General features: G+C 45.5%; 1 protein-coding gene across 3 annotated transcripts in view; it reads right to left on the bottom strand.

The window, feature by feature from the left end:
• Nucleotides 1-13,127, bottom strand: part of ITPR2 (inositol 1,4,5-trisphosphate receptor type 2) — a 272,614-nt gene that overhangs the window by 255,117 nt on the left and 4,370 nt on the right. For 2 of the 3 annotated variants that reach the window (XM_052690590.1, XM_052690591.1), the window contains exon 1: nt 10,191-10,425. The exons of the other annotated variant lie outside the window; for it this stretch is intronic. In XM_052690590.1, coding sequence (XP_052546550.1) covers nt 10,191-10,282 — 92 coding nt within the window. In that variant the 5' untranslated portion in view covers nt 10,283-10,425. Of the gene's footprint in view, nt 1-10,190; nt 10,426-13,127 lie in introns of those variants that run through there. 3 annotated transcript variants of the gene reach the window in all.

Genomic DNA, 13,127 nt, shown 5'->3' with positions numbered 1-13,127 from the left:
AAGTCATTCCTCTGCTTGTGTTCCATCTCTTATTACAACAAATCCCTTTAAAAACACTGCAGATCTACAGGGGAAAATCCAGACCAGCACTGTCTCTCTTCCAGCCCTAATGAAGTATAACAACTGTGCAAGGCATTGCTTAATCACAGTGAACAGTTTAATCTGCCACAGAGAGGAAACAAACAGGTGAAATGGTCCCAAGGCCAGGAGTTTGACTCCACCACCCCAGTGTGCAACATTGCTTCCAGTGAAGTGTTGGTAACATGTTTTACAATGTCCTGTGTACTACTAGATAGGGAAAAATAAATAAATCTTGCAGTAATCTTGCAGAAAAACCTGTTCAACTACAAAAGTTAATACAGACAGGACTTGATACCTGCCAGGTCCTGACCTTGTTATTTTGCAAGCAATGCCATCGATACCATAAACCAAGCTCACCTCTAACCTGAATCCTTCAGTTGCCCAGGTTGCATAGCAGTGCTTCTGGGTGACTTAATGGCCAAATTCTCATTTATCCTCAAGTAATCCTAGAGAGGTCGCCAAGGAAGCAGAAATTTCAACTTGGATATTGTTCAATTGGTATCCTGTTATTGTTTCATAACGTATTTGCCTTTTTTAAGCCTACAGATGTTCAGGTGTAGGGCCTCCTGTCATGGATCTTGGCTCCTATTTTGTTGATTACTGTTTCTCAGCAAAAGTATATATATTATCATAACTAACTGTCAACCACACCTATGGAAATAAATTGTTACCTGCTTACTTAAAAATAAACAGAATCAATAACCACTAAATTCTGTAAGTTTCATACTTTTATCATTTAAAGGCTATTTTTTCTCTGTATTCTAACAGACTTTATAAACAGCATGCTATGACAGCAATGACACATAATCCTGTATGCAAAGATACTTGAAAATTTCATTTGAAGTTTAAACTCTCAGTATTCACTGCAACGTTCCACTTCTCTGCTGTGACATTAACAAGAAAACCCAAAATATTTATTACAGCAGCTCAATACTTATAATGCCTGTTTAACGTCAAAGCTAAATTTAATAAGTTCTGTCTTCAATCTAAGAAGCACTACAGGCATCATCCAACCTGAATTTTACATCAGAAAACCTGATTTCTTCTCTATATACCAATTTTAAAGCAATGAAATTTCACAGAATTCTTCGCTTAGCTTCAACTTTCCAGCTGTCTGCAGAGTCAAGCTCACTGCACCCTGTTTTTCCAATCTGGAATATGAGTGAAGTCTGTGGACTGACAACAACACGAACAGACTGCAAACATGACAGCTTGCAAGGAAAGGACATCAAACTCAGTTGAAGCTGTAAAGTAAAAGCTATCTCGGAAGAAAATTATAAACAAGGCCAGAAATTGCCCAAGATGTCAAAGTTAATACTATTAACAGGCAGTTAACCTTTTTCACTTGGCACAGTTGTTTGATTTTTTTAAACGAAGGAAACAACATTAACTTAACAAGTAGCCTTACAACTTCCATTCTTTGATCAGAAAAAATGGAGCTTGCTTAGTGATGTATTTTTACATTTTTCACCAGTCATAACTAGAAAGATCTGCTCCTAGTGTTTTCAAAACTGATAGTCTTAACTCAATCTATTAGTTTTGTTTGCAGCTTTTTTTATTGTTTCTGAACACTAAGAAAATATTAACCAGGCATAAAAGGTGACTGAGAATATTTTAGCAAAGCACACTGATTCAGTTATCTGGAACAATTGCAGGGCCTGACAGATCTCCAAGTTCAGTCAACTTTAAATGAGATCAACAAGGTCACGCCTAAAGCAGTGCTCCAGTCTCAGGTGCAGTGAGACCCCCACCTGCAAAGCATGTGCCCTGATACAAAGGCAGAAGAAGGAAATCACTACTAAACTCGGGACACTTCGTACACACCTTTTGTGTGTGTGTGTGACCATTTGAGGGAGAACAATTCACTTCTGTTTAAATATAAGTTTAGAATACCCAAAATTCATAGAGCCCTGAGAGTTGGGACTTCACAAATAATCCCAGATACTGCATTTGGATAAAACTATACCTGTCATGTTCAATACAGCTGCCCCCTAAAGCTGACAAGTTAAACTTTCCAAATTGCATAGCTCAAGATTGAAAAACTACCCAAAATTTCACAGGCAGATGTGGTCTGGAGCCAGGCGAAACTCCCCACAGCAAAACGAGACATGTCCTGCAGGGTTCCTTGGTGGTTTGTGCCTGCTGGGCTCCAGCTTGCACCTCAGGCAAGGCGAAGAGGCGGGGAGGAATGCTAGCACAAGTAAAGAAAAGAAAAGCCCATAAGCTGAGTTTCTGTCTGTTAACTGTGGGCCCTTGGTGTAAAAGTCTGGGGCTTACTGTGAGTTTCAGCAGCTGTTTTCTTATTCTGCAACTGCATGCTTTCAGCTGCCTCTGCAACGCTCATTAACTTACATATGTCAGGCTCAGGAAAAAAAAAAAAAAACTGTTTGAAATTCAAACAAGCCTCTAAAAGAAAATCAAGATAACAAGTTCAAGCGTTGGATCATAACAAGCTTCTGTGTTTTGTGATTCATATGAAAAGCTCCAGTTTCAGGGTTTGTTTTCCTTTTAAGTGACATCGATTTTTATCTGCAAGAGGTCAAAGAAGAAAAGCTTGGTTACTGTTTTAACGTTGGCTCCTGCAGTAAGTTCAATTTGCAGTGTCAAACTACAACAGCCACACCTCAATACTTTTCTAGCCTTCTCTGCCAGGTAATCTCAAACGAATTTCAACCCTATGCCTTTTGTCACATGGTAGCAATCAACCTAAAGGGGCATTTCAAATGAACTGTCTTAAACTTGTTATCTATAAGATTACAGGAATTCATTAAGTATAGCTTTAATTGCTAAGTGCACATGATGTCCAATGCTTTGGTAACAACTCTGCCATACACTGCAAATATGGAATGGGACTGTGTCATTAAGGGCTGCTTTGTGCTTTTAAAGTGAACTGTGTAAGGTACGATAGGCAATCTAAAAACTATTCCTACTATTTCTTATCCTGAGGGATTGATTTTGCAACCCAGTCATTCTCCTAGGGTAAGCAGTATTGTTATGTATTTTCCCAAGCAATACCAAGAGCTCTGAAAAAATAAAATCAAAAAATAAAATCAAATATTCAGTTGACTGAGACCAGACCAGCCTCAGCACAGACTTCCACCATTTGAAACAGCAAACCATGCAACAGCAGCATCAGGCTGCTTGCTTCTATGTGGAATAATCTGAAAATAAATAAGACAATTTACCAGTAGCTTTCAAAGCTACTTTCCAATAGCAGGGGATACTGCAGGTCCCTCAGCAACTGTCCTTCCTATGTTTCTGTTCACTTCCACTTTCTTTCCAACAGATTCTGCCTGTTGGACCACACTCACTAGTCCCTGCCCCACCACACACACCTAACTGCCCATGCACTCAGGGTGCCTGCATCTTGCTCTTCTGACTTCTTTACCACCTCACCCTAAGCCAAAGAGCAAAGCTGCGCAGAACCAGCAGAGCAGGAGCTGCTAACTCCAAAGCAATTACGATGGGATAATGGCCAGGGGCAGCTGCCAGCACAGCCCACAGCGTCACAGCAGTCCCAGTAAGATCATTCTCCATATCAGTGCCTCCAAAAGCCAGGCCAACATTAAGAGGAGCAGAGGAAGAGGAGTCTGCCACGCAGGAGGAGGAGCAGGCCACTCCAGGCAGCTCTCCACACAGTTCTGTAGGATCTTTCTTTACCAAAAGTCAGGGATAACCAATAGATTTTTACTTATCCTGTTCACAGAAATGTTCCTGCTGTTTCATCTGAAACTTTCCACACAAAAAAATTCATCCCCAGGGCACATCTCCCTCAGTAGAAGAAGTCAAGGCACAGCACCACTGCAAACACTAGGATCCAGGGCATACGATGGGCAAAGTCTGCACATGAATGTACATGTGGAGCTGGCTGTTCAGTACTTAGAAGGTATCAGATTTAAAATAACTTAAGTGAAGGTTTGAAAGAACCAGTTGTAAGGACCCTGTAATGCGTTAAAACAGTCATCTTCAAATAAGTGACAAAATAAAACACAGACAAGGAAACAAAGCAAAATCCTGAACGATCAATTTCCTTTCCTCATTTTCTCTATGAACACCCTTCATCGAGTGCATCGCAGTCACACCTGAACTCTGCTCCTCTCTTCGTATAGGAAGAAACAGGCTCTCCAGCACAAGCAGACACCAGACCCCCACGTGCTCCAGGAGCAAATCCAACAGCCGTGGGCCCGTGGCTCATCACTTAGCTCAGCAGTACCTATGCCATTGGCACTGCGGAACGTAAGGCCCAGTGCGAGCCAGCTGCCCACAGGTGTGAGTGCCCCTCACCAGAGCAATTGCAGATGGAGCCCATCCTTCCTACTGCAAAACACAGGGTGCCCCTGATTGGATGTGCTGAGCTAAGCATCTCATTAAGCAAAAGGCAGCTCAATACAGCTTAAAGTCATACAAGTTGTTAAACAATCTTCCCTCTTTACTGACTGCTTCCCACACAGCCCTGTCGAGAACTGCAGAAGCTTTAACACCCACACCAGCCGTCTCCACTTAAAATTAAGTCTCCTTTTATTTCTATCAGCACACACAGCTTAGGGGTAAACTCACTTTTACTTTAAATCAATTGGTTCTTACCCTACGCTCACTTCACTCTCCGCTTCTGTTTGTCCTTTGATAATGAACTCTTTGAACCAAGGATATTACGTTTCAGCATACAGCCTTATTAATCATAAGGCTGTAATTAAAGCTACTCCTGTGCTCCTTCACACTCAAGCTGTGCTCTGTGCGCAGGCAGCATGCCTGGAAGAAGCCGCCTCCCCCAGGATCCTTACTTGCTGCATTCCCACAAGAGTGCTTTGTGGGAAGCCCCGTGCCATTGTTTATTTAAAGGTGGCACTGTTGTTTGGGATGAGCATCCAAATAAGTTCATTAGAAGCAGCAAAGTTGGAGCAGGGCCCAGCTGTTAATGCAAGGGAATAATTGCAGAGGAGATAAGCTTTGATACATGTATTGAAATGCATGGCAGGCAAGACACAGATTTGTATTCATATATTTCTGCTTGTGTGGTATTTGTTATATAGTCAGTGAAGCTATTTAACAACATATATAATATAGCTCATGCATTAAAAAGTTATCACAGAAAAAAAATAGTGTAGCTGCAAAGTGGCCCATAACAAGCCAATTTGTGTTCTCGGTTGCATCAGCAGACGTGGAAAGTAGCTGCAGAATTCAGACTTTGCACTAGGATGATGACAAAGAAAAGGTATTTCTGAAAACACTAAGCCTGCAAATCAGAAAAGATATTAAGACAGAGAATCAAACTGAGAGGTTTCATCAAGAGGATCAGGCACTTCTGTAACAAAATGCAGCAGTGCTTCTGCCCACAGGAAAGAGGAAATTCAGCTTCCCTCCCTGCTCCACATATTACTATGTTCTGTATGTATCAGAATTAAATTATGGTGATTCCAGTTATGCCACTTTCACTTTCTTCAAGCTTTTTATTCTCTCCTCACTAATTACATTTTGTCATCTGGCAAAAGAAAGAAAAATTTGCCGTTAATTAAAGGACATATACAGTGCTCCTTAACCATAGCTTACAATTTCAGGCAGTATAAGAGAAGGATGGGGAAAAAAAAGTACACTTCAGAAAATATTACACTGGCGTGTTGTAGCATCATCAGTAACTATACCTTTTCTCTTAGCACCATTTTTGAGGCCAATAAGACAACATATTTTTAAAGTTGTTGTGGGTTTTTTTTGTTTCTTTTTTTAATGATAAGAGTAGTTGAGCACTGGAACAGGTTGTCCAGAGGGGTGGTGGATGTCTCATCCCTGTAGACATCCAAGCTCAGGTTGGATTGGGCTCTGAGCAACCTCAACTAGCTGTGGATATCCCTATTCATTGCAGGGGAGTTGGATTAGATGACTTTTAAAGGTCCCTTCCGACTCAAACAATTCTATGGATCTGTGATTCTATTTTAGCCTTTGTGGTATTTCCAATAATTTGGTTTGTACTGCTCACTTTCTAATTAACCTCATCTCTTCACAAAACATGACTGATGCTGTCAGCATCAAGTCCAAATTTAGTAAGACGTCTAATGCACTAAAGCCTACTGGCAGAACCTGATAAAACTGCGATACTCATCTCAAATTCATTTAAAAAAAAAAAAAAAAAAAAAAAAAAAAAAAGTTCAGTCAAGTGAGAGAGGCTGCCTGAGACAAATGAGTGCTAAACTGAAGAAAACGAGCTGGGATTTGGATTTGATGATCCTTACAGGTCCCTTCCAGCTCAGGATATTCTGTGGATCTATGAAATCACAGATTCTTTTTACTGCTCATTAGAAATGCTCACACCACCCAGCAGGCAGCCCCCGTCGCATCCCCCATTAACCACATTCAGTGAGGTCTCTATGGCCCCGCAACACAGCAGCTGTGCAGAGGTGAGCCAGAAACACAGCTTCTCACAGTGACCGGCAGCCCCATTGTCAAACTTCCCAGCAGCTGATGCTGGCTTTTGTGGATATTTACTGCTTTTCCGCCTCCCCAACTGAGAACATATTTTCCTCTCATTGTACAGAAAGGTGATTAGCAGTAGCTCCAATTCCCAGCACACATCAGTGCCCACACTTACTGCCAAAGCACTGGGAAGGTGGTCCCAAGGCTCAGACACCACTATAAGAGAACCTGTGATACCCGGATCCATCACCTGGCTCTGCCACATACTGCCTCTAGGACATAAAACCTCACACTGTACAGGAGCTGGGATGCTCTAGGAGTGTAAAAATGAGAGAGGAAAAAAAAGCTATTAGTGTTATTCGGTAATCCAGTACAAAACGTATTTTGAAATGGCAGAAAAATTACCCATGGGTGCAAATTCCTTTTTCCAAACACTGTGAAGGATGAACAGTTTGTATACACAGAAGCATTCTCTTTTTTAAAAAAAGGAAGCAGAGAAAAAGAAACATCTCAAAGCTTTGGGATTGGAAAAGTCAGATTACACATCACCAGCATCTCAGAGCAGCACCCAGATCCAGAATAAACCCCAACTCAAACAACAAAAAAAAGTACAGGCAATTGCTTGAACCTCTGTACCCCAGGAATCTGAAGCCTGCAGCATCCAACAGAGAGTGTTGAGCTTTAAAAGCCTCTCCAAGATGTCCCAGAAGTGCTCCTGTTCACTTGAATTTACAGCCTGCAACATCCTTCTGAAAAGGCATTCATGCCTCTTCTTCAAGACCTCACCACAAACCTATTCTACAGATTAAAAATGAGGAAGAGTTAGGAGCGTGCTGCCTCACTTCCCTGCCCCTGCCCCCAGCCAGCACTGTCTCGAGATGCGGAACAGACATTCAGTTTCCTCTTCTGACTATGGGATCACATCTGACAGCAGAGCCTTCGCCCCGTGCCTCACTCAACAGCTGTTTATAGTAAACAGAACAAAAGCCCTGCGCCAAGGATGGGAAGGCAGGTTTCTCTCAGCCCAGAGAAGTGCCCAGCCTTTTGGGTCCTACTCCCAGAACCTCGCTGTCCCAGCAACTCCCAAAACCTTTTTTTGCAGCCAGAGGTGTGCAGAGGCACTGCTGCCTTCACAGCACCCCTGGGCATGCTCATCTAGACACGGGGCAAGGAGCCCTGGTCCCTAGATGCCGAACAAGGGAGGACCACCAAACCTCCTCCCTGCTCAGCAGGAAGGTTCCCATACTCATGCTCCAGCAGGTATTAAGCAGGGCCTAAACTCAATCTGCACAGCTCAACTTCATCTTTCCTTTGGATTTAAGTTTCATGAAGAAAACTGAGCACATGACCAATTCTGCATCAGCAAGCAAGCAAAAAATATTCCACTACACACGAAACCCAGCCTTTGCCTGGATCTTCACCTCAGTTCTAATCTGTTTGAATAATGCCACTTATACATGGGTCTCCCCAGCCTGGAGAGGTGCTGTGTGCGGCTTTTTACCTTATTTATAGCGTGGCCTCACACATGCTTTGTTTTAGAAACAATTAGCCTTTGACAGCTTAAAATAAACAGCACTCTTTCCCTGCTACAGAGCCACTAGATTCAAGCTGAATTTAAAGTTCTTGCAATTACAGGAGATTGATGGACTGCAGAGTGCGAGCCACAAGCTGGTTTGCCCTCCTCTCCCTGACGTTGGCCAAGATGGGGACATCTCCACACAGATGCTGGCAGAGCAGAGGACCTGCAGTATGCATTCCAGCCACACATGCCCAGCAAATGTGCAGCTAGGCAAAGCTCTCTCCTGGACTTACTGCTGCTTTCTTCCCTGGACTAAATGGTGTTTGCCTCTTGCCTGGCTGCAGCCAGCCCAAAAGCAGTCACTGCACTGGCTGGCACAGGTAACAGCACCTCTCAGCACCTTCAATATCTGCTCAACTCCTGCACCACCAGCAGAGGGTCAGCACTCCCACTTAGAGGGCATGGGAGTATTCCACTGGCAGCTTCGCTTCTCCTTTGGGGCCTTCAAGCTCCTCAGCTCCAAACCACAGCCATCTTTGGATGTTGGGAACACAGAATGCTGAGAAGCTGCCAGAGCTGCCTTGTCTTCTTGAAGCCCTGAAGGAGAGACACACGCACATAACCTGCCTCATCCTGGAGGTGTCCTCCAGCTGGGTCAGCTTACTTTTATTACAGAAAAACCTGGAGAGGTGTTAGTGAGCGCATTAGCTTAGGCTCAGTAACTTCTCCTGCAGAAGAGATCCCCCATACCACAGGCAGACCACAGCCTTGGCTTCCTGTCCATAAAGCTGGGGTGAACACTCCGTCCTGGCTCCTGGAGACAAGAGGCTCGGAAGCCACCAGGTAAGTGAATGCAACAGTGAGACAGAGACCAACTACTCAACAACAAACCATGCCAACAGAGAAGCAGGGGCTAGAGGAATAAGAAACAACAGCCAGTGGTTAGCAGCTGGAGAAAGCAAACATTTTCAGACAGGATTTAAAATTACAAGAGTCAGCAAAATAAAAGGAGACGTGAGACACATTACAGAGTCACAGATAGAAAAGGTATGGAATTAACAAATAGAGGAACAAACCATAGAAAAATGTTTGTTAACATGAAATGATTGCATGCAAGGATAGGAAAAATAGAAAAAATATAGACTACTATGGGCGCCTGCTTCCTCCCAGTAAGGGTACCATAGCAGGTACCCCCACAGTCACTGCTGCTACTCTAACACTACTTCAACTTGTAGCCCCATTGTCGGGCCTCAAGGGCACCAGGAGCCCAGTGACAGGAACAGCACACTCCTCACAAACCAAGGGTTGACTTCACTGAGTGCATTTGCTTAGCTGTAGTTCTGAAGGTACAGCTGATGTCTGACAAGCAAAAACTGCTGTTAAACCTAGGCTTCAGCTGCCTTGTGGACAGAATGACTTTGATCCACCCCATCAGCATGCAGTTCGGGCATGCTCAGGGACACGCTCACCTTGGATGTGGCACCCAGGCACTGGGACCCTACATCAGGGGGACCCCTCAGGGCTGTTGTTGCAGCCACACTGTGCCATGGGTAAAGAACAAGACGGGTGTGCTTCTGGAGGCACATCCCTGTGCGGGATCCCAAGGGGCAATCAAAAGCACGCATAGAACCCCAAGCAAGCAGGAGAGGGGCAGCACTGCATCTTTCCATCCTGCACAGAGGAAATGCAGCTCGTGGAAGCAACACTCCCACGGCACGGAGTATGTGGCTACGAGCAGCTGTTTATCACCCACTGCAGGGAAGACCCCGACAGAACACGAACGAGAAGGGGCACGCTGTTCAACTAAAGAGCAGCAAAGCGCTCTCAAGTTTTTGTCCTTTCTCACCTTTGCATGGAATCACGCGCATACCAAAATTAAAAATAATAACAGTCAGAAATAAGTCATTAAATAAATAAATAAATAAGAAGCACTGCAGCCGCGAACACCGCGCACACGCGGCACTCGGGCCGGGACGCTCCGGGTGGGCTGCGCCGGACAGAGCCGAGCCGAGCCGAGCCGAGCCGAGCCGAGCCGAACCGGCTGCGCGGAGCCGGGCCGCTGGCGCTCCCCGCTGCCCCTCTCTTCCTCCGCACTTCCTACTTTCCGCGCTCCGCCAAGCGCCGCGCCGGGCTGGCAGCGCTCTCCGCCGGTCGCTTCCTGTGCCGCCGCCCGCCCCGCACTCACCCCAGGGTGCTGATGAAGCCGTTGACGGAGCCCTCGGCGTAGAGGGACACGATGTCCCCGATGTACAGAAAGCTGGACATTTTCTCAGACATTTTGCCTCATTCTCCGTTCATCTCGCGCTCCGCCACCACCCCCACCCTCCACGAAGCCAGACGACACCGGGGGAGGCCGGAGGAGCGCGGCGGAACGGCGGCGAGCGCGGGCCCGGCCGCGGCTCCTGCGGCGCTGACAGGAGCGCGGCGCCGCTGCCCCCCGCCGCCCGCCCCGTGCCGCCTCCCGCCCGCCTCCCGCCCCTCGCGGCGGCCCGCCCCGGCCTCTCCACATGGCCGCCCGCCGGGCTCGGGGCAGAGCGGGGCCTGGGGCCGAGGTGCAAGGCTGCCCCGGCGCACAGAGGCGCCCGACGCGTTGCTGCTAGGGCTTGGTGGCACGCTTACTTCTGTGGCTCAAACTTCAGGAACGCGAGTTCTTGCACCCATACTTTCCCTACAACTCTAATTGCAGGCATGCACACAGGCAGCACTGGTCAGCCGCTGTGTTTTTTCAACAGATAGCTGGGATCTATGAAGAAACAACAGTTCACCCGATCAAGTAGCCTGGCAAAACGCTATTCTTGTATCTCACACTAGGAACGTGAATCCAGCTGCAGGAACAAGCAGGTTGCTGCAAAACGAGGACTAAGCTGAGAGCACGACACTTGTATTTCACGTCCCACACTCACAGATTCCAGCCTTATCTTCTACTCCAAGCAAATATTCTTGGCACCAGAAATGCTGAGTCTTGACGTTAAAGTAAGAAGAAGAAAAAAAAAGTTTTACCATCTAGCCTGCCCAGAAAAGCCTATCATGCCATTCTATTACCCCTCTTGCTCTCCTATGCTAAGCATTCCAAATTTGTCTCCTTTTCGTACCCAGCAGCATGCAGAGCCACCAGCAGCGCCATCCAAGACCTAAGCCTGCATTCTGCCTACGGAAATACATATGAGCACATAGGCCCTAAATCTTACAGCTTCCCAGGTTCCCTCAGTCTCCTGGAATTACTGCAGTGATTAAAAGTTTCTTTCTAAGAAAGAAACTGAACTTCTTATCTTCAGGATACCAGGTGAGGTGCCCTGCATAAGCCACGCAGTTGGCTGGGATCACTCAGGACAGAAGGGACCAAGGAAATTCTTGAGCATGAGAATGGTGGCAGAGCAGTGTGAAAGGTCGACAGACTCAGGCTTTGGGGACAACAACCTGAGCAGTAGGTGCCAGCCCACTGACAGCAGCAGAGGTGACATAGGAAGAAAATGAGAGTCACAGTGGTGACACAAGAAGGCTCCAGGGAGACCTCACTGTGGCCTTTCAATACCTTGAATGGAGCGTGTAAACAGGAGGGGGGAACTGTTTAAATGGGAATAGTGATAGGACAAAGGGGAATGGTTTTAAACTGAAAAAGGGAAGGTTTCAGTTAGATATTAGGAAGAAATTTTTCACTCAGAGGGTGGTGACACACTGGACCAGGTTGCCCGAGGAGGTTGTGGATGCCCCATCCCTGGAGGCATTCAAGACCAGGCTGGATGTGGCTCTAGGCAGCCTGGTCCAGTGGTTGGACCTGCATATAACAGGGGGAGTTTGAAACTAGATGATCTTTGTGGTCCTTTTTAACCCAGGCCATTCTATGATTCTATGAGGGCTGCTGCCCAGATGGGGTGACACAGGAGAGGCCAGAATTATACCACCCATGTAAACATCCACTGGTAGCTGATACACACAGACTGGGGACAGTATACTTGGGCTGTACCCCAACAGCTGTGCATGTGTGTGGGACAACTGAGTTCTAGCATTACAAGAGAATCATTTTTGGAAATTTTCAGCATGTACTTTCCATGGCAAAGCTCCAACTGACAGAAGCCCTATAATTCCTCATCTTCTCTGCCTCTTTTCTCCCTAGTATGCCAGGGCCAGGCTGCATTCTACTGCATCCCTCCGTCCTTACTCAGCTGGAATGCACTTACCACCAAAAGCTGTTACTACCTCCTCCTGGCCCACTGATGATAAATCTCGATCCATTTCTGAGCAGTGATGGCTATTATCTAGAAATGAGCTGTATGAAAACAGCAGGTTTTTCCCTCTTCATGGGGAAAAAACAGTCAGATTCAAAAGGCAGTCAAGTATTTGAGCAAACACTTCATTTTAAACCCGTATCACTGGAACAGTCCAACAATCTCAGTAAAGTTACTAGATTTGTATACTGAAAATAAGCAAGCACTTTTCTGCTGTCCTCAGCTAGATCTAAAACCGGTGTGCAATGGAGCCCTTGCTGATCCTCTCCTTGCAGACAGGAAACTTCAGCTTGACAAATGCTTCTCCAGCATTTTCAACAAGCATTAAGCCTACTTTATTTAAAGTAATGTTCGTGTGTCACTGAATGTTAGTTTTATGAAGATAATATCTGGAAACATTTTATTAAGATGAAAGAGATTTTGTCATAACAAAGTATACATAGAAAAAAATAAAGCATGGTCAAAGATTATAAATGGAACATTGCTAAATTTGTCTTTGGAGCAGAAATAAACCAAATTGGTTTATCAATATAAGTATTTCTACTTCTGTTTCTAAATTTGCAGTTAGTTGCAGAGCAAAGGTGAGACTCTTTAGGCATTAAATTGGACCAGCTGAATGAATAGCTGCATGGAATTTCTCAAGGTCCAGATCACATCTTTATCCACATCTCTCTGATCTAGAGATAAAGAATCAGCTGGACAATCGCAGCCAAGTGACTGTTGGGTCAGTGGATCTATGTCCAGGTGAATGAGGTAGCAGTTGGACTTGGTGATCTTTAACGTTTTTTCCAACCTGAGCAATTCTGTGATCCTATGACTGGTATTTGCCAAGGGTCCATCTTGAGAACCCATCTGCAGAACTACATCCAGGCCTGGGAGGCCCAGCACAATAAATG

The sequence above is a fragment of the Tympanuchus pallidicinctus genome, unplaced genomic scaffold (assembly GCF_026119805.1).
Source record: "Tympanuchus pallidicinctus isolate F22 unplaced genomic scaffold, pur_lepc_1.0 scaffold27, whole genome shotgun sequence".
NCBI lineage: Eukaryota > Metazoa > Chordata > Aves > Galliformes > Phasianidae > Tympanuchus > Tympanuchus pallidicinctus.
This window is presented reverse-complemented; position numbering and strand designations above follow the sequence as displayed.